The sequence below is a fragment of the Balaenoptera physalus genome, assembly GCF_965194825.1.
Source record: "Balaenoptera physalus genome assembly, chromosome: 16".
NCBI lineage: Eukaryota > Metazoa > Chordata > Mammalia > Artiodactyla > Balaenopteridae > Balaenoptera > Balaenoptera physalus.
In genome coordinates, this window is record NC_138898.1 from 84,477,958 (window position 1) to 84,503,030 (window position 25,073).

The 25,073-nt window shown below is 58.0% G+C and overlaps 3 protein-coding genes across 4 annotated transcripts; 2 read left to right on the forward strand and 1 right to left on the reverse strand.

Moving 5' to 3' along the window:
* Nucleotides 1-6,364: 6,364 nt before the first annotated feature.
* On the forward strand, nucleotides 6,365-10,411 carry POLR2J (RNA polymerase II subunit J). Its single transcript, XM_082431253.1, has 4 exons — nucleotides 6,365-6,521; nucleotides 7,737-7,826; nucleotides 9,261-9,435; nucleotides 10,219-10,411. The coding sequence occupies exons 1-4, from the start codon at nucleotides 6,469-6,471 to the stop codon at nucleotides 10,252-10,254; spliced, it is 354 nt and encodes a 117-aa protein (XP_082287379.1). The 5' UTR covers nucleotides 6,365-6,468; the 3' UTR covers nucleotides 10,255-10,411.
* Nucleotides 10,412-10,730: 319 nt separating this feature from the next.
* On the reverse strand, nucleotides 10,731-17,330 carry LRWD1 (leucine rich repeats and WD repeat domain containing 1). The gene is made up of 15 exons (XM_082431235.1): nucleotides 17,196-17,330; nucleotides 16,451-16,685; nucleotides 16,237-16,353; nucleotides 15,624-15,764; nucleotides 15,274-15,378; nucleotides 14,884-15,006; nucleotides 14,691-14,805; nucleotides 14,363-14,472; nucleotides 13,949-14,156; nucleotides 13,380-13,452; nucleotides 13,147-13,287; nucleotides 11,598-11,689; nucleotides 11,255-11,410; nucleotides 11,061-11,173; nucleotides 10,731-10,968 (listed from the first exon to the last, which is right to left on the reverse strand). Exons 1-15 carry the CDS (start codon nucleotides 17,273-17,275, stop codon nucleotides 10,822-10,824), a joined length of 1,956 nt encoding a protein of 651 aa, XP_082287361.1. The 5' UTR covers nucleotides 17,276-17,330; the 3' UTR covers nucleotides 10,731-10,821.
* Nucleotides 17,331-17,367: 37 nt separating this feature from the next.
* ALKBH4 (alkB homolog 4, lysine demethylase) lies at nucleotides 17,368-24,761 on the forward strand. 2 transcript variants are annotated; one of them, XM_082431246.1, is made up of 4 exons: nucleotides 17,368-17,617; nucleotides 20,296-20,493; nucleotides 21,698-21,739; nucleotides 23,818-24,761. In XM_082431246.1, the coding sequence occupies exons 1-4, from the start codon at nucleotides 17,495-17,497 to the stop codon at nucleotides 24,403-24,405; spliced, it is 951 nt and encodes a 316-aa protein (XP_082287372.1). In that variant the 5' UTR covers nucleotides 17,368-17,494; the 3' UTR covers nucleotides 24,406-24,761. The 2 variants fall into 2 exon arrangements, with proteins under 2 accessions (XP_082287372.1, XP_082287373.1); XM_082431247.1 differs by lacking the exon at nucleotides 21,698-21,739.
* Nucleotides 24,762-25,073: the final 312 nt, after the last annotated feature.

Genomic DNA, 25,073 nt, shown 5'->3' on the forward strand with positions numbered 1-25,073 from the left:
ACTCTCATTCAACCAAGCTCAGAGCCTCACCTGTGAATCCCAGACCTGGGACAGTCCCCAAGGGCCCGGGTCACAGGCAGGACCCTTGACCCAGCTGACTAGCCAGAGTCTGGGGCAGGACCATCTGGGCAGGCTGCATGCTGGATTCTTTGAGGGATAGCATAGAAAAGCAAAGGGGGCTGCAGATGCAAGGGGCTGCCCCGCTCCCCTATACCCCGTGGCTTTGGGGGCCATATCGACCTTTTCTCTTGGTCACAGCCTTGACAGCCCACCAACCCAATCCCTTGGATGTTCATCACTTCTTGGTCATGATGCTACCATCCTATGGGCCTCATGAGCCTCTTCACAGGGCTAGGCATCCCCTCACCCTTCCTGGCCCAGGGCTCAGGTCCAGGGTGACTGAGCCTGCTCCCCCCTGCCCCCGTCACCAACCCCTGCTTCTCTGGCTACTTCCTTAGGGCCTCACACCAGTCCTCCTGCCTGTTGGATCTTCTTGGGTTTCAAGGACCCCATGGTCAGGAAGTATGGACCCTGGGTCTCCTGACCCCCAAGGCAGGGAGGGAAGGGGAAAAAGAGGTGTACACTTGGGTGTGCACTTACAGGGACTGCAGCAATTAGAACTGTGGATTTTAACGGCACACATGCAGCCGCCCACTGGCAGCACTCACCACCCTTTCCTCCAGTGGACCTCGATGTGGGCACGGCCAGTGCAGCCAGAGGGGCGTTCAAATGAGTAAGTGCCTGGCTCCGCCCCCCACCTCTCCCGTGGGTACCAACACCCCTAGGTTCTCCACGCAGGTTCCGGGCAGAGCTTCCTACAACCCAGGATGCCACATTCTTTTTGGAAGCCACCTGGAAAAAGGAGAGGGACAGAAGAGACTCCTGCCTGCCCTCAGTACAGGCAGGTACTGGAGGTCACCCCCTCCACCTGCCCGGGGATTCCACACCACCACTCCCCCAGGATCACCAGGCATGTTATTCATCCGGGGCTGGGGCAGATGCCCCAGATGTCTTGAGGGTTTGATTGGGCCCTCAGAGGCCTACAGCCCAGGCGGCTGGCATTCAATACAGGGCAGGCACCCCAGGAAGCCCTGAGCGGGCCCAGCTCACATAGTATGTGCCTTTTTCACCCTTTGGGCCCATCTCATAGGAAATCTGGGCAAGTTCCCGCCAACCTTCTCTTGGGAAATTCTTGTCAAAGTAGAATTTTCAAATATGTTTTAAAAAGTGACTCATAAAAATGAAACTGTGCACGTCAGATTGGGACTTGAACCCACATGTCGGGACTTGAACCTGGCCAAAACCCAGATTGGACTTGAACCCACACAGCTGGGACTTGGACCCTGCCAAGACCCACAGTCTTCCAACTGAGAGCACACACCTGGTTTCAGGACTTAATGACGCTCAGGTTCTTGATGTCTCATCGCAGAAAGAATTCAGTAAGAGACAAAGTGATAGGTAAGAAGTGGATTTATTTAGAGAGAAACACACTCCAGAGACAGAGTGTGGGCCATCTCAGAAGGTGAGAAAGGCACCAGGGTATGAGGTTGTCAGTTTTTATAGGGGTGGGTAATTTCATAGGCTAATAAGTGAGAGGAGTATTCCAGCTATTTTAGGAAGGGGTAGGGATTTCCAGGAGTTGGACCACTACCCACTTTTTGATCTTTATGGTTGGTCTTGGAACTGTCATGGCACCTGTGGGTGTGTCATTTAGCTTGCTGATGTGAGTGTATACTGAGGTTCAAGGTCTAGTGGAAAAAGTCGACTTGCCCGCCATCTTGGACCCATTGGGTTCTAATCAGTTTATATCATGTCCTTGGGCTATGTCATTCTTTCAAAGGTTGTGCCCTGCCTCCTTCCCTCCTGTTTCAAAAATATAGAATGAGGCTTCCCTGGTGGCACAGTGGTTAAGAATCCGCCTGCCAATGCAGGGGACACGGGTTCAATCCCTGGTCCGGGAAGATCCCACATGCTGCGGAGCAACTAAGCCCGTGTGCCACAACTACTGAGCCTGCGCTCTAGAGCCCATGAGCCACAACTCCTGAAGCCCACGCGCCTAGAGCCCGTACTGCACAACAAGAGAGGCCACTGCAGTGAGAGGCCCACGCATCGCAATGAAGAGTAGCCCCCACTCGCCACAACTAGAGAAAGCCCGCGCAGCAACGAAGACCCAACGCAGCCAAAAATAAATAAATAAAAAATAATTTTAAAAAATAAATTATTAAAAAAAAAAAAAAGTCAAACACAGGTCCATTCCCCAAGATTAGGGATTGGCAAACTTTTTCGGCAAAGGCCCAGGCATGCAGGTTTCGGTCACCATTACTCTTGTAGCACAAAAGCAGCCACAGGCAATGAGGAAACCAATGGGCATGGCATATTCCAATGCAACCTTAAATACAAAAACAGGTGGCAGGCTTGATTTGGTCCCGGAGCCCTCACATTTTGACGATCTCTGCCCTAGATATTTATTTATTTATTTCTAAAACCCCTGCTTTTTTTTTTTTTTAATGTATGCTTTTTAAAAAATTTTTTATTTATTCATTTTATTTATTTTTGGCTGCATTGGGTCTTCGTTGCTGTGTGCGGACTTTTCTCTAGTTGCCATGAGCCGGGGGGCGGCGGGGGGGCTACTCTTCTTTGTGGTGTGCTGGCTTCTCTTGTTGTGGAGCACAGGTTCTAGGCACATGGGTTTCAGTAGTTGCGGCACGCGGGCTTAGTTGCCCCACGGCACGTGGGATCTTCCCGGACCAGGGCTCAAACCCACGTCCCCTGCATTGGCAGGCGGATTCTTAACCACTGCACCACCAGGGAAGCCCTGCCCTAGATATTTAAATAGCCCCTGGTCAGGCCTGTTCAGCAGTGCTCCAGTATGGCATTGTTGGGATATGCCACACACTCCCCCTTCCCCTTATTTCCAAGGTTGGAAATTGTTTCTTAGCACCCTATGTTCTAGCCGCCCCTTCCACGGTGGTGCCAGGCAGGCCTGTCTCCCTTAGACTAAGGAGAAGATGGGAATGGTCATTTGGACTCCTCTTGGGGCACACCAAAATTGAGCTGCTGAAAACTCTTTGGGGGGCTGACAACTTCTGGAGCTCAGCATCTCACGTTGGTCAGAGAATCAAAGGGCAAGTGTGACCAGAGCTCCCTAGAGAGGACAGACTTACACAGTGGCCGGGAGGGAAGCCCCTTCTGAGTTAAAATCCTCTCCCCATCCTGTCCCGTAGCCCAGTTAAGGCCAGGCCAGCCTCATCACCGCCAGGTCCCTGCAATCCTGGCAATGGTAGTGTTGCAAGAAAAAGTGGGGCACAAGAGGATTGTCAGGTCTCAGGTCTCAGGTGAGTCCCTGGGACGGGTCGCCAAGTATGGGTTCTTGGCTTCTTGCAGGAAAGAATTCAAGAGCAAGCCAAGGGAAAGCAGGTTTATTCAGGGAGATACACATTCCATAGACTGAGTGTGGGCCAACTCAGAAGGCAAGAGGCCCCAGGGTATGGGGTTGTTAGTTTTTAGGGGGAGGGGAATTTCATAGGCTAATGAGTGGGAGGATTATTCCAACTATTTTGGGGAAGGGGCAGAGATTTCCAGGAGTTGTGACCCACTTTTTGGCCTTTTATGATCAGCCTTAGAGCTGTCACGGTGCCTGTGGGTGTGTCATTTAGCATATGCTGATGTATCGCAATGAGCGTATAATGAGGCTCAAGTTCTACTGGAAGTAGATTCTTCGCCATCTTGGGCCTAATCAGTTCTAACCACTTTATGTCCTCAGAGGCTATGTCATTCTTTTAAAGTTTGTGCCCTGCCCCCTTCCTTTCTCAGTAGTGTCAACTGAAAAAAGAAATGCACAACCTAAAGGTTGAGAGTTACGTTTTATTCGGTGGACATACTGAGGACTTCAAGCTGGGGAGGCAGCATCTTAAGTAACCCCGAGAAAACTGCTCTGAGGAGGTGAGGGGGAGCCAGGATATATAGGAGTTTTGCAACAAAGGGCAGGTAGTCTGAACATCAAGAGATTACTGTTAAAGAAAACCAGATATCTCAAGTTAAGGAATTTAGCGCTTTTCTTTGTATGGGAAGATGTAAGAGTCTGGGCTCACCGAAATCATTCCTTTGATATGTACCTCAGCTATCTGGGGCCAGTATCCCGTGTTTTCACATCCTGAGTTTCATCAAGCTGCGCCCTTGGGGGTGGCTGCAGTCTGATGATGGCTAGCTGGCAGGTACTCTTTGTTTCCTTCCCGAGTTCCCTCAGGGCTCACGTTGGGGGCAGGGCTGCAGTCGCTGACGGCTGCGACATCTTTTGTTTACTGACATGGCAGGCAATATTTTATTTCTCAGTAGCATCCTTGGCCCAAACTTTCCCAGGATGACTCAGATGGGTGAAGGGGCATCATTACTGTCATTGCCTTCTATTCCTCTGCAGTTAAAGAGGCCCCCACCCACTTGGCCTGGAGAGTCAAGGTTGGTGTGGGCCTCCAGCAAATGACATTTTCTCACCCCAGGTCTCAAAGCTTAAGTAGGAAAGAGTCCTTCCCGGGAAGTGATGGGGGAAGCTCCAGATTTCCTTGGGGGCTCCTCAGCTGTTTCCCAGCCTTGAAGAAACAGCTGGAAAGCTGTTAGGGCTTCAGTAGCTAATCTGAGACCCCAGCCCCTGTTGCTTCAAACCGCTCAGGTGGGACTTTTATGCTAAGCTGTAGTCTGCAACCAACCAAAACCCACTCATACACTTATCCCTTCAAGTTCCTCTCATACCTGTGTTGACTGAAAACAAAACAAAAATGCACAACCTAAAAGTTGCGAGTTGTGGGGGATTTTTTTTTAATATTTTTTAAATTTTATTTATTCATTTTTTTGGCTGTGTTGGGTCTTCGTTGCTGCGCGCGGGCTTTCTCCAGTTGCCGCGAGCGGGGGCTCCTCTTTGCTGCGCTGCGCGGGCTTCTCATTGCGGTGGCTTCTCGTGTAGCGGAGCGCGGGCTCTAGGCATGTGGGCTCAGTAGTTGTGCCTCGCGGGCTCTAGAGCGCAGGCTCAGCAGTTGTGGCGCACGGGCTTAGTTGCTGCGCGGCATGTGGGATCTTCCCGGACCAGGGCTCGAACCCGTGTCCCCTGCACTGGCAGGCGGATTCTTATTCACTGCGCCACCAGGGAAGCGCCTTATGCATGATTTTTTGGGTTTCTGGCCGTGCCACGTGGCTTGTGGGATTCTAGTTCCCCGACCAGGGATCGAACCTGGGCCCCGGCAATGAAAGCGCCGAGTCCTAACCACTGGACGGCCAGGGAATTCCTGCGAGTCGTGGGGGTGGTTTTTTGTTTGTTTTCTGGGGGTTTTTGGCCGCACTGAGCGGCATGCAGAACTTCCCCGACCAGGGATCGATCAAACCTGTGCCCCCTGTGGAAGCTCAGAGTCTTAACCACTGGACCACCAGGGAAGTTCCTGCATGGGGGACCTTACTGAGGACAATAGCCTGGGAGACAGCCTCTCAGATTGCTCTGAGGAACTGTTCCAAAGCGGTAAGGGAGGAGCCAGGATACACAGGAGTTTTTTGCTGAAAAACAAACAAAACACATGTAGTCAAGCATCAAAAGATTACCGCTAATCACAAAAGACAGACATCTCAAGTTAATGATTTCAGCAGTTTTCTTCGGGAAGATGAAAGAATCTGGGCATTGAAATGATTCCTAGATATGCATCTTAACTATCTAGGGCCAGTATCCTGTTTTTCTCCATCGTGAATTCCCCTCAGGGCACACCGTCAGGGGCTGATGGCTTGATGGCGGCAATTCTTTGTTTACTGAAATGGCAGGCAACATTTTTTTGTCCCCACCAGCATACACTTGCCGCCTCCCCGGCCCTCACCCAACTGCTCCCCTAACAAGAACCTCACTAGGCTACAAGCCCACCTGGTAAACCAGTAACAACCCAGCCAGGAGTCTTGTAGCAGCTTGCCTTGGCAGGTGGATTATGCATACACAACAGTCTAGCCCAGGGGAGGCTTCTTCCGCCCCGGCTGGCCACACCTGCCCACTAACCCAAGGCTCCATTCTCCATTCAGGAGCCTCTTGCCATGTATTCCAAGGGCACATTTCCAAAGAGGGATCAAGGGGCAAAGGGAGCAGAGAGAAGAGCTCAGGGTTCCGGCTTAGCCTAGACAAATTATGTCTCAGAACCAAAAGAGCTGCCCCCAGCGTTAGGAGCATGCGTCAAAACATGCCCGCAGGTGAGCCCAAGAGAGGACCTTCCCGACTCACGCATGCGCAGAGCCACCAGCCTCCCTCTCCCTCGGGCAGGCTTTTCTCGTGCCTGCGCAAGATCCTCCAGACCGATAGAGGGCAACGAGCCGATCCTCACATGGGTTTGGCACTGCCGGCATAATCCGGAAGCAGCCTCTAACCCGGAAGTGGTCGAGCTATATAGGTCGAGTTCTGGAGGTGGTGGCGGCTGCAACTGAGGTTTGGGAGGCTGCTGCGACGCTAGGATGAACGCGCCTCCCGCCTTCGAGTCGTTCTTGCTCTTCGAGGGCGAGAAGAAGTAAGTGGAACCGGCCTGGGTGGGAGAGGGTCGCGGACCCTCGACCGTCAGCGCCCGCAGATTCTGGGGCTTCTCTGCCCGTCCTCTGCCGGGGGGACAGAAGCAGGTTTTGCTCGAGCTCCGCAGAGCGCTTCACACTTGAGTCTGCCAAACTTAAGACAGTCCTAGGTGTTGGTGAGTCTCCCCATTTTGCAGATGAGGAAACCGAGCTTCAGAGAGGTTAAGTAACTTTCCCAGGCGCACGGAAAGTGGCCGGGCTGTATTCGAACCCTGTGTGTCTGGCTCCAAAGTCCTTTTCCTCTGGGATCTGGTAGCCCCCGTCACTCGTCTTCCCGCCCGCCACCTTTATCCTCTTTGCTGCAGCCAGAATGATGGCTCTGAGACTCACACCGGATCTTCATTCGCCGGTGTAAAACCTCCAGTGACTCCTCATTGCCTGCAGGTGAAGGGAAATGTAATCCAGTGCTCAGATAGACTGGGCTTGGCTCCTGGATCCCCCACTTAAGAACTCTGTGCCTTTGTGCAAGTGACAATCTGCCTGAGGCCCACTCTCCTCATCTTATTAATAAGGAAAATGGGCTTATTACTGTAGTAAATCACAGAATTTACTCTGAGGGGAGATTAAATTAGGTAATTTATGTAAAGCGCTTAGTCCAGGGCTCAGCACAAAGAAGACCATCTTAAACGCTGGCTTTTCCTTCTCTTAACTGCCTGGTATCCAGGGCTCTGCTCTGCGGTCTAGCCCCTACCAGCCACTTCAGTCACCCTTGAGAGCGGTGGTTCTCAACCGGGGGCCATTTTGCCTCCCAGAGGACTTTGGCAATGTCTGCAAACATTTTTGGTTGTCATAAAGGGAATGCTGCTGGCATCTAGTGGTAGAGGTACTGCTAATACCCCACAGTGTACCAGACAGCCCCCCTACAGAAAAGAATTTTCTGGCCTAAGATGTCAGTGGTGCCAAGGTTGAGAAGCTCTGCTTTAGGAAGGAGTAATCCAGAGGTGAGATGAGGGTCCCACAGAACCAGGCGTGGCTGGGTTTGGGGTATAGCCACAGTGCTACTCTGAGTCACAGAGGACTTTATGGGATGAAGAGATGGGAAAGTCTTCCAGGAGGAGGTGGGACCTGAGCCTGCCTTGAAGGGCAGGATTTAGACTCCGGGGAGGAGGGAAGCCCCGGCCCTCCCCACCAATCTGTTGCCTCTGCCTCTCCCTTAGGATCACCATTAACAAGGACACCAAGGTACCCAATGCCTGTTTGTTCACCATCAACAAGGAAGACCATACGCTAGGAAACATCATTAAATCGTAAGTTCCAAGTCAAAGGCTTTTGGGGGTTATGTTTAAGGGGGCTCTTTGAGAGGCCAAGCTCAAGTTCCAGGAGATGTTCTCAAGTCTCTCTGAGCTCCAGGAAGTCCTTCTTGGTGCTGGCTGTAGGAATTCACACATCCCAGTACCTTTTCTTCAAAATTACAGTGACCAGTATCTGTTCACGTAGCCACTTTTCTGTGTTGGCTCAGTTACCTGACTAAAGGAAGTGAATGTGCAGCGAGCCGCCGGAAAGAAGGCCCGCTTGGGGCTCTGTGCTCACAAGCGTGGAGACGCATTCAGCTTTGGCCACCCACCCCGTCCCCATTTGTGACAGTGACCTCAGTGACACCTGGCATTCTAAAATGTATGTGCCAGAGATGGTAACTTAGTAGAATAAGGGAAGGAGGTGGGAGAGGGCCTCTGTGGTCATCCGGTGCCCTGGTGCGTTCCTGATATTGGATGGTGGGCACTTGCACCAGTGAAGTCCTGGCCTGGTAGGTGGCCAGCAATAGGATTGGCCAGAGACTTGTCATTTCGCTGCTGAAAAGTGCCATCAGTGAAGCCATGCCTTTCCTAGGTTTGCATGTTTGAGACCGTGGCCAGGAGCCTGTCTGGTCTTCTGGTGTAAGTAGGGGGCGGAGTTGCCCATCTTCTGTGCGGTTGCCTCCTGCCCGGCGCCAAGCCAGTGGTGCACCCAGGCTCTCCTGGGGCCCTGCTGCCCCCCACCCTCCCCCACTGTGTAAGCCCAGTGTTCCCACCTGTGCCAGCCCCCACACCCCCCCAGCGCTCACACTTCAGGGAGCTGATCTGGAGAAAACCCCCAGGCGCTCAGGGCACAGCTCACGATTCAGGCTTCACTTCCCCATAGCCTCGCGGACCAGGACCCCATGTGTGTGGACGGCAGCTGCCAGCCCACATTGCCCAGAGGATTTCCGTTTTCACTTCATTAAGTGCTCAGAGCCTGGGGCCTTCTCCCCCTGCTGCCTTTATTTGCTTTGCCAGATGCTCTTTTGGGGCTGGGAATGGGGCTTTTTTTTCCTGAACACTAGCTGGATTTTTACTGCCTAGGGAGGTTTCTTTGGGGCCGTTGAGGGTCCCTGACGTCTCCTGAGGGAAGAGGTTGCTGGAACCCGTGTTTACTAGGTAGGGTCGTTGACCCTCATGGATGAAGGTGTGTGTATGGGAGGAGTCCCCACGTGCTGTATCTTCTTCACAAGTCTATTTTACTTGGACATTTTTGCAGGGGCTGGGAGGTGGTGACAACGACATCACACAACACAAACTAAAGATCGAGAGCAGCTGCATTTGCTTACAGGCCCCAACCCAACGGGAAGACCCTTGGTTAGAAGGCCTGGAAGGCCCCAAGGGGCCAGAGCCCCAAGGGCCCTAGGCTCACCACCCCCCCCCACCCCGCCCATCCCTGTGTCTCAGGCAGCTGCTGAAGGACCCACAGGTGCTGTTTGCTGGCTACAAAGTCCCCCACCCCTTGGAACACAAGATCATCATCCGCGTGCAGACCACACCGGACTACAGCCCCCAGGAGGCCTTCACCAATGCCATCACAGACCTCATCAGCGAGCTCTCCCTGCTGGAAGAGCGATTCCGGGTGAGCTGGATGTGCCGGAGGGGCTGGGGTCTGTCTGGACGCCAGCCTGTGTGGCCACAGCTGCAGCGTGCTCATGCCCACACCTAGGACGATCCCCGGGTTGTTTCCTCTGATTGATTCGGTGGGGGAAATGGGGGCTGGGCGGAGGTGATGACAGAACAGGGGTGTACACCACAGCGTCCGGGAAGTGTGGGCTGAGGGGTCATGGGGGTGAGGCCTGGGGCCTGCTGTCTGCACCCAGGGGTGGGACCGCACCCAGTGCCCAGGGTCGCCCTTTGTGCTCTCGTGGTCCCCATGGAAGCGAGGGGCCTGCTGCCTGGGGCGGTCCCTCCAAGCCTCTTCCCTGTGGTGCCGGCTGGCCGGTGGTTTGTCTGTCTAGGGGGCAGCTCATCTTATCCTGGGGTACCACCATCAAGAAGGCCAGATGGGTGTGGTCACATCTGCTCACGCAGGGGGCTTCAAAGTCTAGACACAATTTAGAGTGGGAAAGATCCACGGCTTGTCAGATTTTCAATCTGTCAGTCACAGGCTCGCCAGCAAGCACCTCTGCTCCCCCGACTCCCTCCCACCCCAGGCAGCAGGACCTGTGCTGCAGAGAAGTCATGGTGGGGTGGGTAGGGCTGGCTAGAGGGTCCCTGGGGTGCTGGCTACCCAGTGCCCGGAACCGTTTGGGGCCCCTGGCCAAGGTCCTGGCAGCCCTTGGTCAGGGAGGCTGCGGCTGCGTTTCCAACATCCTCACCCAGCCAATCCAGCTCAGGGCGCCACCTCCTTCCTGTCCCTCAGGTGGCCATCAAAGACAAGCAAGAAGGAATCGAGTAGTGGGCTGCACCCGGCCCTTCTCCAGGCACCAGGTGGACAGAAGCACTTCCTCCAGCCGTGGGCCTCCTTGTAGAAAGTCCCTCACCCCTGACACCGATGTGCCCTGTACATAGAGTCTGTTTTACCTTCCTAATAAAGTGTGGCAGGAAAAGACCCAGCTGCGGGCTGAAGCAGAGGTGACTTCACAGCCTTGGGGCAGTCCAGTGGAGGTGGAGGACCTGTTCCGGAGCCACTCGGGGGCCTCATTTCAGGACTGGCCCAGAGAGCCGGATAGAACTGTCTGAGAGGGTGGCAGGAACAAACTCATTCTGGACAAAACCCGGGAACCTGGGGCTGCCCGGCGGCGTCTCAAGCAGGAGGCACTGAAAGCTCACGTGCTTCCAGGCGTCCCTGCTCTAGGAGCCCCAGCTGCCGGGCCTGCCTGCCTCACTCAGCGGGGGACACCCGGTGGGGCCCCCAAACAGCTCCCCCCAGGCTTCTCTTACATAGTCGACTTTAATAAAAAATAGTCACCGATAAGAAGATCCCCCTCACGACCCCAAAAGCTGAATAAGTTGCGTCGCTCGGTCAAGGCCGGTTTCTCCTCCAGATGGCGACGATGTTGGAGTCCGTCAGTGCCGTGAGGTAGGTAAAGGTGGGGTCGGCCACCACCATGTTCACCATGGTCCTGCTCACTGTCTGGCCCAGGGCCCGGGGCTGGGGCCACTTAAGGATCTGGAGGGGAGAAAGGGCGCTGGGCTCCTGCTTCCTGACGCGGGCCCCCGGGCAGCCCCAGCCCCGGCGGGGACAGCAGAGCGCGTGCCTACCTGCGTGGGGGCCTGCGGGGCGGCCGGCGGCGGGGGCCGCTGCGCCACCAGGGGCCTGACGTCGTAGATCCACACGTTGCCCTCCTCGTCCCCGCAGAGCACCGTCCCCTCATCTGCCGGCACAGAGATGGGAATCTGAGGTGGGGCGGAGCTCCCAGAGGTGCAGGGTTGGGGGCGGCCGGCAGGTGACTCACCAGGACAGGTGCTGAGTGAGAAGTAGGCGAGTTCGGTGGGCGACCACTGCAGCCGGGCCAGGACCACGACGGCCACTGTGGACCGGCTGCCCCGGCCCTGCCACGTCTGGCTCCAGCTCCACAGGCAGATGGTGCCCAGGCTGCTCCCCTTGGAGGCTGTCGGGGAGAATGAAGAACTGTGCCCGGGGGCCCCTCTCCGGGCGACTCGTGTCCCACAGTGGGGGGGACCCCTCCGAAGCCCTCGGACCTAAACCCCAGCCCAGGGAGAAGTGACCCCAGAAGGCCTGACCAGGGCCCATCTGGGTCCCAGGAAGCCAGACTGTCCCGAGCTAAGCTCGCTCACCCACGACGTCCTCGTTCACGAACGCCAGCCCGTCCACTCTCCGCCCAGTTGCCTCAGAGCCCTCGGGGAAGACGAACTCCACTTCACACACCCTGTGGGGCAGCGGAACTGCTGGTCAGCCAGGAAGGCTGCAGGAAGAGCTGCACACACACGGCTGCTAGCTCACTCAGACACCTGCTGGGCACTTACTCTGGGCCCTCCCTGGGTTCCAGGCCCTGGAAGGGGGAGCCAGCACCTGAGTGTGCCGAGTCACAGGCGGTGGCAATTTAGGGGGCGCGGGGACGTGGGCAGGAAGGGCTCCGGAGTGAGGCAGCACCTCTGAGGCCGAGTGAGGTGAGCAGTTCACTGGCCGAGTGGGCGCTTCTAGGCCCAGAGACTGGGGAGGGGTTTGCTCTGACCCTGAGGACAGTGGGGAGTGGCTGCTGAATGTTTCCAAGCTGAGAGAGGGTGCGGTCACACTGGAGAGGCCACCCAGCAGCTGCCCGGAGTCCTGGAGCCAGAAAGGCAGCCGAGTACCAACCACGAGCAGCAGACACATCTGAGACGTGGGGGAGACGCCACAGGACTTGGGGACCAGGCAGGGAGGGAGGAGGCAGGCCCAGAGCTTGACTCCCAGGTGTGGCAGGGAGACGCCACCAACACCTGGCTGGACAACCGCCACGGTCTGTGCTGAGGGGTCACTACAGTTCCCTCCTGCCACCTGCCCTAAAATCCTTCCCACGCTATTCCCCGCGCTCAGGATAAAATTCAAGATCTCACCAGGGCCCACAGGGCCAGTATCCCCTGGCCCAGGCAACCTTGCCACCTCACCTTGTGCCACTCCGTCCAGGTCTCCAAGCTGTGGCCGGCTCTCCCTGCCACGGGCCCTTTGCACTTCCCCGTGTGAGCACCCTTCCTGCCTCTGCCCACCTGACTCCCTTGGGACTCACGGAGAGCATGAGCCTGAGGACCTGTCCATCCGCCACTGGTCACCTCAGAGTCCCCTTGGCCTCCCTGCTCCTCTCGGAGCACTTTATTCTCCTTCCTTTGTAGCTGACGTCAATCGCACTTTGTGGGGTTTTAATGCCCGTCTCCCCCACCGGGCTCTGAGGTCCCCACAAGGCCAGGGGGCCCCTGCCGAGCACTGTCTCAGGCCTTCCAGGTGATACAGAGGAGCCACAAGCCTCCACCTGGCCCTTCTGGATCCTCTCCTGGCCCAGACACCATCCCATTGTCCTCCACTAGCCCTGGGATGTGAGTTACTGCCCCCACTTTGTGGATGACAAAATCATGTTGGACAGAGGAAGGTCACGCTGCTGGTGAGTGGTAGGACCTGGGAAGTGATGAGGTGATCAAGCCCAGAGAGGGAGTGGACCTTTCCTCAAGAGATGGGCAGGAGGTGGGGACAGGACAGCCCTGTGAGGAGGCTCGTGAAAACAGCCTCTGGCTGCCCAGGGCAGGGGGCATGGTGCGGCCATCACTGCAGCAGGTGTGCTTGGGGTCAGACACCTGGACTGGGGGCTGCCCGGCTCCGAGGACTGGCTTCCAGGGCATCCCTGCCCGTTCTCACCTCCTCTTCTGAGGCTGGTCCAGCCGCACGTCCCAGCAGCAGCAGCCGCCCTCGCAGCCGGCCAGCAAGTAGGCATCCGGGCAGGAGGCGACGGGGCAGAGGCGCAGGGCGATGGAGGCGGTGTCGAGTGTGAGCAGCTGGCTGCGGCAGGTGAGGGGAGGGCGTGAGGCCACAGACTCAGGTGTGTGCCCACCCCCACGCCCACCCCCCAAAGCCCTGCCTCAAAGCATCACCTGGCCTGGAACTCGTAATCGTGGTTGGGCACCCCGATGTCCCAGAGGATGATCCGCTTGTCATAGGAGGCCGCTGAGGGGGGGATGGGAAGGAGAGAGGTGGCCCTGAGGAGGCCCTGCTCCCTCCTGCAGGCTGCATCCCAGGCTGAGACCGCGCTCCCAAGGCAGGGAGGGAGGGCCACGGCTGGGAGAAAGACTCCAGGGCCTACCATCCTTATCTTGCTCTAACCTACGTTCCCCATGCCAGGCAGCCACATCCCGCAGGTCTCTGCTGAGATAACACCCTCATCACACCCAGAGGGCCAGGGGATCCACCCAGGTCACAAACGTGGCCCAGGTTGTCAGAAACCTCCAAAGCCACAGAGCAGGTTGGGGGAAGAGACAGAATCTGAAGCCTGGTCAGTTGTCCATGAAGCCTCGATGTTCCTACCGGTCTGTGCTGACTTCGGCAGCCAGCATGAGACCCGCCAGCCACAGGAGCTCCCTGCCATCCCAGGAAGGAGTCCTGAGGCGTCAGGCTGCAGGACGGGTGCTAAGGGAGCCCCAGAGGTTCGGGGCGAGGGTCTTACTGAAGAGGTGGGTCTCATGAGTGGGGCTGAAGCAGAGAGTGGCAATGGCCTTCTTGTGGGCCCGGATGAGCCCGCAGCAGAAGCCGGCCCGCACGTGCAGCAGCCGGACCAGGCCCCGCAGGCCTGCAGCTGCCAGCACGCTCCAGCGCTTCTTGTGGCCTGCCTGTGTGACCACTGTCAGGGCTGTCCAGGCCACCGAGAAGAACTCCTGGGGAGGGAAGGGGAGGGGTCACCGAGGGGCAGAACTACACATGTGCACACGCGTGCAGGATCCGGCCCGGGAACAGGAGCCCAGCATCAAAGAGGTCACCTGGTGAGTAGGTGGCCGAGTCCGGCCCCCCGACCCCAGTGCTCCTACCCCCAGGAGCCAAGGCTCTGCCTGCCACCCTGCAGGAGCGGGGCCCCAACACTCACCTCACTAGGCGCCTTGTACTTGTGCAGTACGATGCCCGTCTGGCAGTCGATCACACACACGGCCTCCCCGCCACACGTGGCCACGGTCTGGGACGTGGCCCCTGCCTGCCCTGTTTGAGAGGTAAGCCTGGTGAAAACGTTCTCTGTAAAGTCCCCCACTGCAGCCCCTCCTCCTGACCCTGAGGACGCTTTAAGCTCTCTGTCCCTCCCGATTCCCCCGTCCACCCAGGCAGCCCCCTGCAAGTGGTATTCCCAGGCCCCATGCCCAGAAAGCTTGCTCTGCTTGTTCCCTGTGGCCCTCGCCCTGCCTGCCCCCCCAAGGATGTACCCTCGTCCCAAGCTGGCTCGAAGGCGCAGGCCCAGAGCTGGGTCTCTAGGTCACGAGGGCTGTTGTTCTTGCTGTGGCACTGCAGGAAGTGCAGGGGCTCCAGCTGCAGGGCGGTCTGTGGGAGCAGAGGGGGGTCATGGCTGCCCCCAGGCCTTGCTCCCATCACATGCCCCCTGCCACCTTGCTAGCTCACCTGGCTGTCAGCAGAGCCCACGGGGCTGCCCTCCGCCTGGGCCAATGGGGAGGTGCACACCCGCTTGTTGGGAGAGAGGTTGACTGGGACATCACCTGGCCGCTTCGAGGCCACTGGCCTGGCCTGTGGAGGAGGGGGTGGGGGCAACCAGAGGGCCTGGTGACCATGCGCCCATCTGCCCAGGGCTTCCTTCCTCCCCATCAGAGGCTGGACTGCACCCTCCCATGGGTACGGGAGGCCAGGGGTACCAGGGTCAGAGGGAACCAGCTCGAGCATAGGAGGCCATCTCCTGGGCACACTGCCAGGACGCCCCGCTTCCCTAATGCCTCCCTAGGCAGGAAGGGCCAGGGCAGGCCCTGGGAGCCCCGGGGACCCCATGGAACCACTCACCCTAGGCTCCTGGGTAGCGGTGGCTTTTGGGGGCCTCTCTGAGATGTTTGCCTCATGCACCTGAGTCCCACCAGAGGCCACCAGCTCCTCAGAGATCATCCGCACCTGGGTGGGGCCAGGCCATCAGGAAGCTGAGCACATCCTGGGGGCCTCCAGCCCCTCCCCAGACGCCCAGTCAGAGGGTGCTTCCCGAGTTGGGGAAGAGTCCTTCCAGCCCACAGGGCTTCCTTCCCTGACCTGCCCACTCCCCACATCCCCTCATGGCCAGAGACGTCCAGGGCGGCTCAGGCTCTGGCAGCCAGGGAGGAGCTGGGAGAAGCGACTCCCAGCACAGTGGGGTGAGGACATACCCGCCACTGGGTGAAGTCGCTGAGGGACTCAGGCCCATAGCGGACATCTCTGACAGCAGACCTCACAAAGTCTGCCTGGGCCTTCTCAGCCTCCTCCTCTGGGCTCAGTGTGGCCACGAACTTCTCCCAGTGAGCTGTGACCTGGCACAAGAGGGACCAGATTCAGGCTCAGCCCACCCCGGCTCTCCTGGACCTTCTGTGGCACCTCTGCCTCTAATCTCAGGGCCAGAGCTGTCTCAACCTCACCGCCTCTGGGACGCCTCCCCAAATCACAGCTTTCTCAGCTGCAGGTTGCACAAACCCAAGCAACACAGAGGGAGAAACAGCCCCTGAAGGGAGGAGCTGGCCCAGGGTAAAGTCACCGTGAAAACGTCCCAGTCTCCCCTGCCAGGCCCTGCCTGCAAGGCGGAGGGCAGGACCTCCAAGGACAAGAGGCCAAGCGCCACAGCCAAGCTCAAAGCAACAGGTCAGGCTAGGGGCTCAGGGCCACTTGGGGTTGGGACAGAGAGCCCCTGTAACCCCCCTTGGTGTCCTCCAAATGTCCAGTTCTGTCACTCACTCCTCAAGGCCCCCGACTGCTCCCAAGCACCGGAGACACCGCCCCGCCCCTTACCCTGCTGGTCAGCTCCCGGTTCAGGTTCTCCACCTGAGAGCAAGTGGAGGAAGCGTCCTTGCCGTTGACCTTACGGAGCTTGGGCAGGAGGAAGGAAACTTTCAGGTTGTCACTGACCTGGGGGATGAGGGGAGAGTGACTCGGGGTCACCCCAGCCTGTGGCTGAGCCCGAGCCCCCAGGGTGCTGGCCCGGGATGCGGGGCCGCCCACTTACTGTCAGAAAGGGGTTGCCCTCCAGGCTGAGCTCCTCGAGCTGTGGGAACTGGCACAGGACAGTGACATCGCCCAACTGGTTGTTGGCGCAGCGGAGGATGCGCAGGTGGGACAGGCCCAGGTTGGCGGGCAGCGTCTCCAGTTGGTTGTTGGAGAGGTCCAGCTCTTGCAGCTGCTTCAGGCGGCTCAGGAGCTTGGGGTCCAAGTGCTCTGAGAGCAGATCCAGCCCTGACAGGCTGGGGAGAGGGGCAGACAGGGCGGGCTCAGGGGGCAGGCAGGTCTCCCACCCCGCACCCATGGCAGCCCAGGTTGCCTCCGACGGCTTTTGCACCTGACATTTCTCCTGCGTGCATAGCCGATCTGCAACATTCCCCCACTTACTTTAATCTTGTCCCTACTTTATAACTTGGGGCAGCTGGCCTCCTCCAGGATGCTTTTCCTGATCCTCTAGGGGGGCTTTCTGTGCTCCCCAGTCCTCTGTAATTCTCTCAACAGGTTGTTCCATATTCTTTTCGCAAGACTGTCTCCCTAGCAGCCCGGACCCTCTTCTGAGGTAATGCCGCTCCGGGCCTACCCGACCCATCTCATAACGAGAGAACGGCGTTTGTCCCGAATGATTAAAGACTCTGTCGAACCGACAGGGTGATAACGGGGCCGGGCAGGGAGAGAGGAAGGGTCCCAGGCTTTCTTCCCGACCGTCCGCCGACCCAGGCCCTGGTGGAGGGCGGTGTGGCCCCGGCCCTTACTCCAGGCTCCGGATCTTCCCCAGCCGGTCAGTCTTGGGTCGCCCCCGCTGGATCAGCAGCCGCGCCGAGAGGGGGCCCATGGCGAGGAGGCGCGGCCCGCGGGGACCTGATCGGCGGCTCGGGAATCCGGTGCTGGCGCCAGCTGTTGTCCGATTCCAGGAGGTGGCGCAGCGCGAATCCGTCGGCGGCGACGACCGGAAGGAAGCGGCCGCGCGGACCTCGTGCCCTGCGCACGCGCACTACAACTCCCAGCGGCGCCCGCGGCCCCGCGCCTGCGCCCTGGCTGCCAGGACGCGGCGATGGCGGCTGCGGCGGTGGAGGACCCCGAGGTCCTTCGGGAATGCGGCTGCAAGGGTATCCGGACCTGTTTGATCTGCGAGCGGCAGCGCGGAGGTGACCCGCCCTGGCAGCACCCCCTGCAGGTGAGGGCTGAGAGAGGGGCCGCGCCCACAACTCCATTCTTCATCTGGGGAAACTGAGGCCCGGGTTGACCGTGAAGACGGGCTCCGGATCAAACCGTGTCAGCGGCCCTGGCGATGGGGGCGTTGCGGGGTGAGGAGATGAGGGCTTTGAACAGTGGGCCTGGAGTGGGAAAGGGGCTGGGACGTGGGTGCAGTCCGACCACAGCTCACCTCTGGAACCTGGGGGGAGTCTGACAGCAAATGTAGCCCCCCCCGTGTCTGGGGCTGGGAGCTTCACGGGCCCGTGGTTAGACGACACGGAGAGAGTAGGGGGTGCTGAAAACCAGGGCAGAGGGCGCCAGAAGGCCTTGGACGGAAACGGGCAAGGAGGAAACTCATTTCAACGAATTAACAAAAAAGGACTCAGAGCCTTTGAGCGGGGCAAGGGCCTTCCAGCTGGGCCAAGGCCTGGGGAAGGTGGATGATGCTTCAGGTGAGGGAAATGAGGCCGGTGGGGCCTGACCACGGAAGGCAGGCGGGACTTGTTCTGAGGGCCATGGCGAGCTCTTGAGGGTTTTAAAGGAAGTTACCTGTGATTTTTAGAAAGATCCTGGGAAGGGGAGGAGTGGATAGGAAGGAAAGGAGGCTGGGAAGCCAGTGAAGAAACTGTCACAGTGTCCGTGATAAAAGCTCAGAAGGTCCTGTGAAAAACAGTGGCGGTTCCTCAGAAAATTAAATGTAGAGCTACCATATGACCCAGCAATCCCACTTCTGGATATGGACCCAAAAGAATTGAAAGCAGGGTCATGAAGAGATATTTGTACACCCATGTTCATAGCAGAGTTACTCACAATAGCTAAAAAGTGGAAGCAACCCAAGTGTCCACGGACAGATAAAAGGAAGAACAGAATGTGGTCCATCCGTACAGTGGAATATTATTCAGTCCTAAAAAAGGAAGAAAGGAAAGTCTGGCATGTGCTACCACACAGATGAACCCTGAGGACGTTATGCTGAGTGAAATAAGCCAGTCAGAAGACATACTGTGTGATTCCACTTATGTAAAGCATCCTAAGTAGTCAAATTCACGGAGACAGAAAAGAATGGTGGGTGCCAGCGGTTGGTGGGAAGGGAGGGGGAGAGGTGTTAATGGGTAGATTTAGTTTCGCAAGGTGAGAAAGTTCTGGAGATTGGTTGTACAACAATGTGATATACTTAACACACTGAGATGTGCACTTAAAACGTGGCTGAGGATCAATTTTATGTATAACGTATATGTGGTTGTATATGTTTGACCACAGTTAAAACCTTTCTTAAAAAAGAGTTTTTCGGATCTTGCCAGAGGTCTGAACTGTGCCCATGGCCGTGGGCGTGGAGGCTCAGGGCACCGCGGGGGTAGCATCTTCCCAGCCTGATGGCTGAGGGACGAGTGAAATGTACGGGATGACTCCTTAACTTTCCGTGTGTCCCATGTGGGGTGCCAGGAGACAGAGACATGGTGGTTCAGGGTTGGGGTGTGGGTGCTGGCGCTGCCTGTAGGACATAAAGCGGGAGGACGCAGAATTCACTGGGCAGGGAGCACCTCAGACTGCCCTGTAGATCTGACAAAGTCCTGGCCAACCCAACCGGAAGCTCCGGCGCAAAGACGGCCTGGTAGGCAGTCCCACGTTGGGCAGAAATGGCCAGGCCTGTGCTGGGTCACTGGCTGGAGGCCCAGGAGAAGGGTGGCCTCTGCTCAGAACCAGAGGCAGATCCTGAAGGCCCTGCCACAGGAGGTTGTCAGCCTGGCACTCCTCTGGGTGACGGGCAAGTTCTGTTCTGTTTTTTGTGGGGGTTTTTCCCCCAAATTTTATGTACGTATGTATGTATGGGGCCGTGCCACTCAGCTTGCAGGATCTCAGTTCCCCGACTAGGGATTGAACCGAGGCCATGATGGTGAAAGCACCTAATCCTAACCACTAGACCACCAGGGAACTCCCAGTTTTGCTCTTTTTTGATGGGACACTCAGGCAGCGCCAGTGGCTGCCACAGTGTAGGGCAGGCCCCAGAGACACCCACACCGCGGCCGGAAAGGGCTTCTCCCTCTGGCCTCCCAGCATGTGCTGCTCACCTCCTGGGCAGGCCCGTGGCCTCGGCTTTAGGGGAGCAGATTTCTCCAGCTCCTGGTCAGGGCTGGCTGCCTTCACACAGTCCTCCCCTTTAACCCTCACCAGCCTGGGGAGGGCAGACAGTGCCCCACAGCGACACAGGGACAGTGTGGCCTCGGAGGCTGCGCCCCAGCTGTGCAGCCTCGGGCTAGTTCCTTAACTTTGCTGAGCCTCAGTCACCTCATCTGTAAAATGGAGAATGAAAGAATGGTTCTGTGTACTCTTTTCCCTTTTACATATGGGAAAGTGAGAAAGGCAGGGGCTGAGGGCCTTTCCCAGGAGGCGGCCCTGGGCAGGGGTCCCGCCTCCCTCTAGACTCCAGCTGCCTCCCAACGTGCTGCAGGGGAGGGTGCACTGCTGGGTGGGGCGTGCGGAAGGGCTCCAGTGGCTCCAGGACCCCTGTCCCCTGTCTTTTTTTTTTTTTTTCCTGCACCGAGTGGCATGCAGGATATTAGTTCCCTGACCAGGGATCGAACCTGGGTCCCCCGCAGTGAAAGCGCCGAATCCTAACCGCTGGACCGCCAGAGAATTCCCACCCCTGTCTTTCTTTTGCAGAAAACACACCGGTTCATTTACTACGCCGACACCGGCTGGGCTGTGGGGGCCGAGGAGTCTGACTTTGAAGGCTGGGCCTTCCCCTTCCCAGGCGTGACGCTGATCGAGGACTTTGTGACCCCGGCGGAAGAAGCTGAGATGGTACGGCTGATGGACCGCGACCCCTGGAAGCTCTCACAGTCCGGGCGGAGGAAGCAGGTAGGCTGGGCCAGTGCTGGGCCAGAGAGGGCAGTTACGCCATGGGGCCCTGCCGGCCTCCTGACCCCAGAGCCCCTTTGCTCACCTCCCTCTCAGGGCCTTCCTTTGCAGCCACCTCCCACCACTCCCCAGAGCCATTAGGCGACAAGCTCCCCGACCGGGGCGGGGTTGGGGGGGGGCGGGCAGGGCTGCTGAATGGGGTGCGTTGGGAAGGGGCAGGGCCACGGGCCTGGGCATGGCCTGCTCACCTTCCCATGAGGCAGGGCTCAAAGGCAGACGGCCACTCAGCTCTCTCTGCCCTCTCCCCAGCTGGCCTAGTGCTGGTGACCCTCACAGAGGGTTTCTCGAAGGCTGCCAGTTGCCCCCCATCCCCCTACCCCCCTGTCCAAAGTTCTCCCCGTCAGTTTCTAATCTCCCCGCCCCTTTTCCCACTGATACTTGGGCCTCCAGATCCTGAACCTTCCCTTTGCTGGGCTTCACAGTCCCCTCCTCCCCTTTTCTGTTCCTCATCCCCAGCGATCCTCGCCCCCTCCAGGACCTGCGAACCAGCCATCGGCCACCTTTCCACATTCCCTCCCGCTCCTGTCATGTGTCCCCACCCATGTGCAGTCCTGTGACCAGTTAGTACAGGCACTTGCTCAGGTGCCCCTCGCCCTTTCTCCTCTCACTTGGGCAGGCTCTTTCTGCTCACCCACGGCCCTGGTCGGGTCCAGCACCCTCCCCCGCTGCTGGCGGCCGCCCTGGCTCTGGCTCTCCGTCCCGAGCCGGGCCCTTCCCGGTCGGCAGGTCGTTCGCTTTGCTGCCCTCCTTCCAAACCTCTCCTTCCCGTCCTCACTCCCCGCTGGTGACCGGGCCTCTCTGAGGAAACAGGTGCATCTACAGACGTTCCCTTCTCGCCTGCGCCCGGCTTCTTCCCAAGCCCACTCCAGCTGCGCGCTGGCTGCTGCCCCCTCCTCAGAACTCCTTGTCCCACTTCGCCCCCTTCTCTCCGCAAGGCTGGCTCTTTCCCACCGGCCTCCCAGTAAGCGCTGTCTCTCTCGTCTCTGCAGCAGAACTTCTCAGAAGAGTTCTCCATTCTCTTCAGGTCCTCTCTTCTTGCTCCCGCTTAACCCACTCAAAAACTGCCTCCATCGCCCGCCTCCTGTCTAAAGCCAGCGGCTGGTTCTCGGGCTCAGTCCTCAGGCCTCTCCTTTTCCTTCTCCAGACACTCCTTACTGATCTCAGCGAGGCCCGGCCCCGCACATCGGTGAGTTTGGGGCTCCCTCGCTCGTATCTCCAGCCCTGGCATCCCTAAGCTGAGCCGTGGCTCCATCTCGGCAAATTCCATCTTTCACCTGCTCAGGCCAGAAACCCTGGATCTTTCCACGTTCCTCTCTTTCATTGGTAATTCCTGTCAGCTCTGTATTCCTTCAAAGCATATCCTGAATCTGAGAACACACACCCCCTGCCGCTGCCACCACCTGCCTCTAGCACTTCCTGGGCAGCCCTCGGCCCTCCTCAGTTGGTTTCAGTGGGGAGGAAGTGATCCCAGCGACATGTGGTCGGATCGAGTCGCTGCTCTGTGACAGGCCCTCCAGGCCTCCCACCTCAGCGTAAACGCCGAGGCCTCGCCATGCCCCAGAAGGCCCTGCACTGGCCGCCAGCCCGCCCTTTGTCTCCACTGCTGCTGTCTGCTGTCTGCTGTCCGCACGGCAGTCACCCCCGCCTCCTGGGTGTTCCTCGGAGTCTCCTGGCCGCGGCCCGCCTGTCCCAGCCTTTCTGCCTGCTGCTGCCGAGGGGTTGGGGTGGCCCGCAGGAGCCGGCTGGCCCGGGCACTGAGCCATGCGGAACAGGGAAGGAGAAAGACTCTACCAGCAGATGGAGCCGCCCTCCACTAGACGGGGACCCGAGGGAGCAGGAGTGCGGTAGATGCTCCCCTCTCATCCCTCAGGCCACAGATCTGAGGTCTGTTCTACAAGGCTCCTCCCCAGGGTTTTCTTGTTTTGTTTTGTTTTTTTAAAGATTTATTGATTGATTGATTGATTGCTATGTTGGGTCTTCGTTTCTGTGCTAGGGCTTTCTCTAGTTGTGGCAAGCGGGGGCCACTCTTCATCACGGTGCGCGGGCCTCTCACTATCGTGGCCTCTCTTGTTGCGGAGCACAGGCTCCAGACGCGCAGGCTCAGTAGTTGTGGCTCACGGGCCCAGTTGCTCCATGGCATGTGGGATCTTCCCACACCAGGGTGCGAACCCGTGTCCCCTGCATTAGCAGGCAGATTCTCAACCACTACGCCACCAGGGAAGCCCCCTCCCTAGGGTTTTTTTGTTTTGTTTTTTCAATAGAAGCCACCAACCATAAAATCCACCCATTACAAGTGTATAATTCACTGGTTTGGTTTTCAGTGTATCCACAATGTTGTGCAACCATCGCCACTGTCTAGTTCTGGAACATTCTCATCACCCCAGAGGAGATGCGTGCCCATTACCAGTCACTCTGCATTCCCTCATTCCCCGTCACTCTGCATTCCCTCATTCCCCAGCAGGCACTAATCTACTTTCTGTCTCTGTGGATTTTCCTCTTCTGGACGTTCATATAACTAGGATTATGTAATATATGAGCCTTTGTATCGGGCATCTTTCACTGAGCGTGATGTTCTCAGGGTCCGTCACTTCGCAGCCTGTATCAGTGCTGCATTGCTTTTCGTGGCTGAATATTATTCCACTGCATGGATGGACCACTCTTTGTTCATCATTCATCCGTTGGTGGACACTTGGGTTGTTTCTACTTTCTGGCTGTCATGAATAGTGCTGCTGTGACTATTCTAGTACAGACTTCTGCGTGGACGTGTGTTTTCAGTTCTCTTGGGTGTGAGGCTAGGAGTGGAGCCGCTGCTGGGCCCTGTGGAGACTCTTCTCCCTTGTGGTCCTGAAGCCCAGTTGTACCCAGTGTTGACCAGATGGGTAACGCTGCCTTGGGCTGGCCTGCCCTGCCTCGCTCGGCTCCTCCTTCCCAACTCCCCAGCACCACGTCCTGGGGACAGCACCCGTGCATGGGCCTCTTGTCTCTAGCTCTGCTTCCTGGGGTACCTGGGCTGAGACATACCCCCGATGCTTCACATCCGCCTCCCCTGCTTTGTTTTTCTCCTCAGCATTTACCGCCATCTGATGTTTGCTGTTTATATTTATCTCCTTGGTGTCGGCCTCCTCCTGCCAGAATGTCAGCTCCGTGAAGTCCGAAATCTTTGCTGGTCTTGGTCACTGTGATTGGATTCTTCAGCCCTGGCGTGTGATGCCATTTCTGTAAACTCAGACAATTTCCCACTTGCTTTTTGTCCTCATCCTTCAGGACTACGGCCCCAAAGTCAACTTTCGGAAACAGAAGCTGAAGACCGCCGGCTTCCGGGGCCTCCCCAGCTTCAGCCGGGAGGTGGTGCGGAGAATGGGCCTCTACCCCGTCCTGGAGGACTTCCGGCCTGTGGAGCAGTGTAACCTGGACTACTGCCCGGAGCGGGGCTCGGCCATCGACCCGCACCTGGACGACAGCTGGCTGTGGGGGGAGCGGCTGGTGAGCCTCAACCTGCTGGCCCCCACCGTGCTGTCCATGTCCCGGGAGGCGCCCGGCAGCCTGCTGCTCTGCCTGGCCCCGTCCGGCCTCCCGCAGGCCCCAGCGGAAGGCGCACCGGCCCCCGGCAGGTCTGTCCCGTGCCGGGAGGTGGAGGTGGCGGTGCCCTTGCCCCGCCGTGCTCTGCTCGTGCTCACGCGAGCCGCGCGGCACCAGTGGAAGCACGCCATCCACCGCAGGCACATCGGGGCCCGCCGCGTGAGCGCCACCTTCAGGGAGCTGTCTGCCGAGTTTGGCCCCGGCGGGAGGCAGCGGGAACTGGGGCAGGAGCTCCTGCAAACCTCGCTCTCCTTTCAGGGGAGACCCACGTGAGCCGCCTGCCCGGGGATGGGAGCTGGCGCTGGGCCTGGCCGGGGGTGCTGGCTCCACAGTGGACCATTAGCCGGCACTGAAGGGGGCGCCCAGCCCGAGGGTCTTTCTCAGGTCTTAAGAGGAGACCGCTTGACACCCTGGTGCCTGGCAGCGCGAGCCCTGTCCGTGAGCTGGCTCGATGGGAAGGGGCCTCAAGTTGGTCCCCTTTGACCTATGCCGTGGCCACTTGCCTGGGTTGTTTAATTTGTCACAGCTTGAGGGCAGTGGCATACTTTGAGCTTAAAAATCGTTGGTACCACTTCAGGTCATTTTCTCCTTTATCTGTCTCTCTTAACAAGGTTGCCCGATGTCCCAGCCTGCAGGCCCTTCATTTATTTATTATTTTTTATTTTATTTATTTACTTTTGGCCATGCCACGCAGCTTGCAGGATCTTAGTTCCCTGACTAAGGGATTGAACCCAGGCCCACGGCAGTGAAAGCGCCGAGTCCTAACCACTGGACCGCCAGGGAACTCCCAGGCCCTTCATTTAGGGAGCGTGTTGGATTGGAGAACAGGATGGGTAGAAGATGTGAGGTTATTACTGTTTCAGACTTCAGAGCTGCTGACAGCTTCTGATTTGCACTCTGCCAGGGTCATGCTTGACCCCGTGGGGTGTGGGATACGGAAT

Coding starts and splice junctions, on each gene's coding strand:
- POLR2J (XM_082431253.1), top strand. CDS start 6,469: ATGAACGCGCCTCCCGCCTTCGAGTCGTTCTTGCTCTTCGAGGGCGAG. Junction 6,522..7,736: donor CTCTTCGAGGGCGAGAAGAA/GTAAGTGGAACC, acceptor CCTCTCCCTTAG/GATCACCATTAACAAGGACA. Junction 7,827..9,260: donor CTAGGAAACATCATTAAATC/GTAAGTTCCAAG, acceptor CCTGTGTCTCAG/GCAGCTGCTGAAGGACCCAC.
- LRWD1 (XM_082431235.1), bottom strand. CDS start 17,275: ATGGGCCCCCTCTCGGCGCGGCTGCTGATCCAGCGGGGGCGACCCAAG. Junction 14,157..14,362: donor AGTACAAGGCGCCTAGTGAG/GTGAGTGTTGGG, acceptor TTCCCTCCCCAG/GAGTTCTTCTCGGTGGCCTG. Junction 13,453..13,948: donor TCATGAGACCCACCTCTTCA/GTAAGACCCTCG, acceptor TCCCCCCCTCAG/CGGCCTCCTATGACAAGCGG.
- ALKBH4 (XM_082431246.1), top strand. CDS start 17,495: ATGGCGGCTGCGGCGGTGGAGGACCCCGAGGTCCTTCGGGAATGCGGC. Junction 17,618..20,295: donor CCTGGCAGCACCCCCTGCAG/GTGAGGGCTGAG, acceptor TTTCTTTTGCAG/AAAACACACCGGTTCATTTA. Junction 20,494..21,697: donor AGTCCGGGCGGAGGAAGCAG/GTAGGCTGGGCC, acceptor TTCCTTCTCCAG/ACACTCCTTACTGATCTCAG.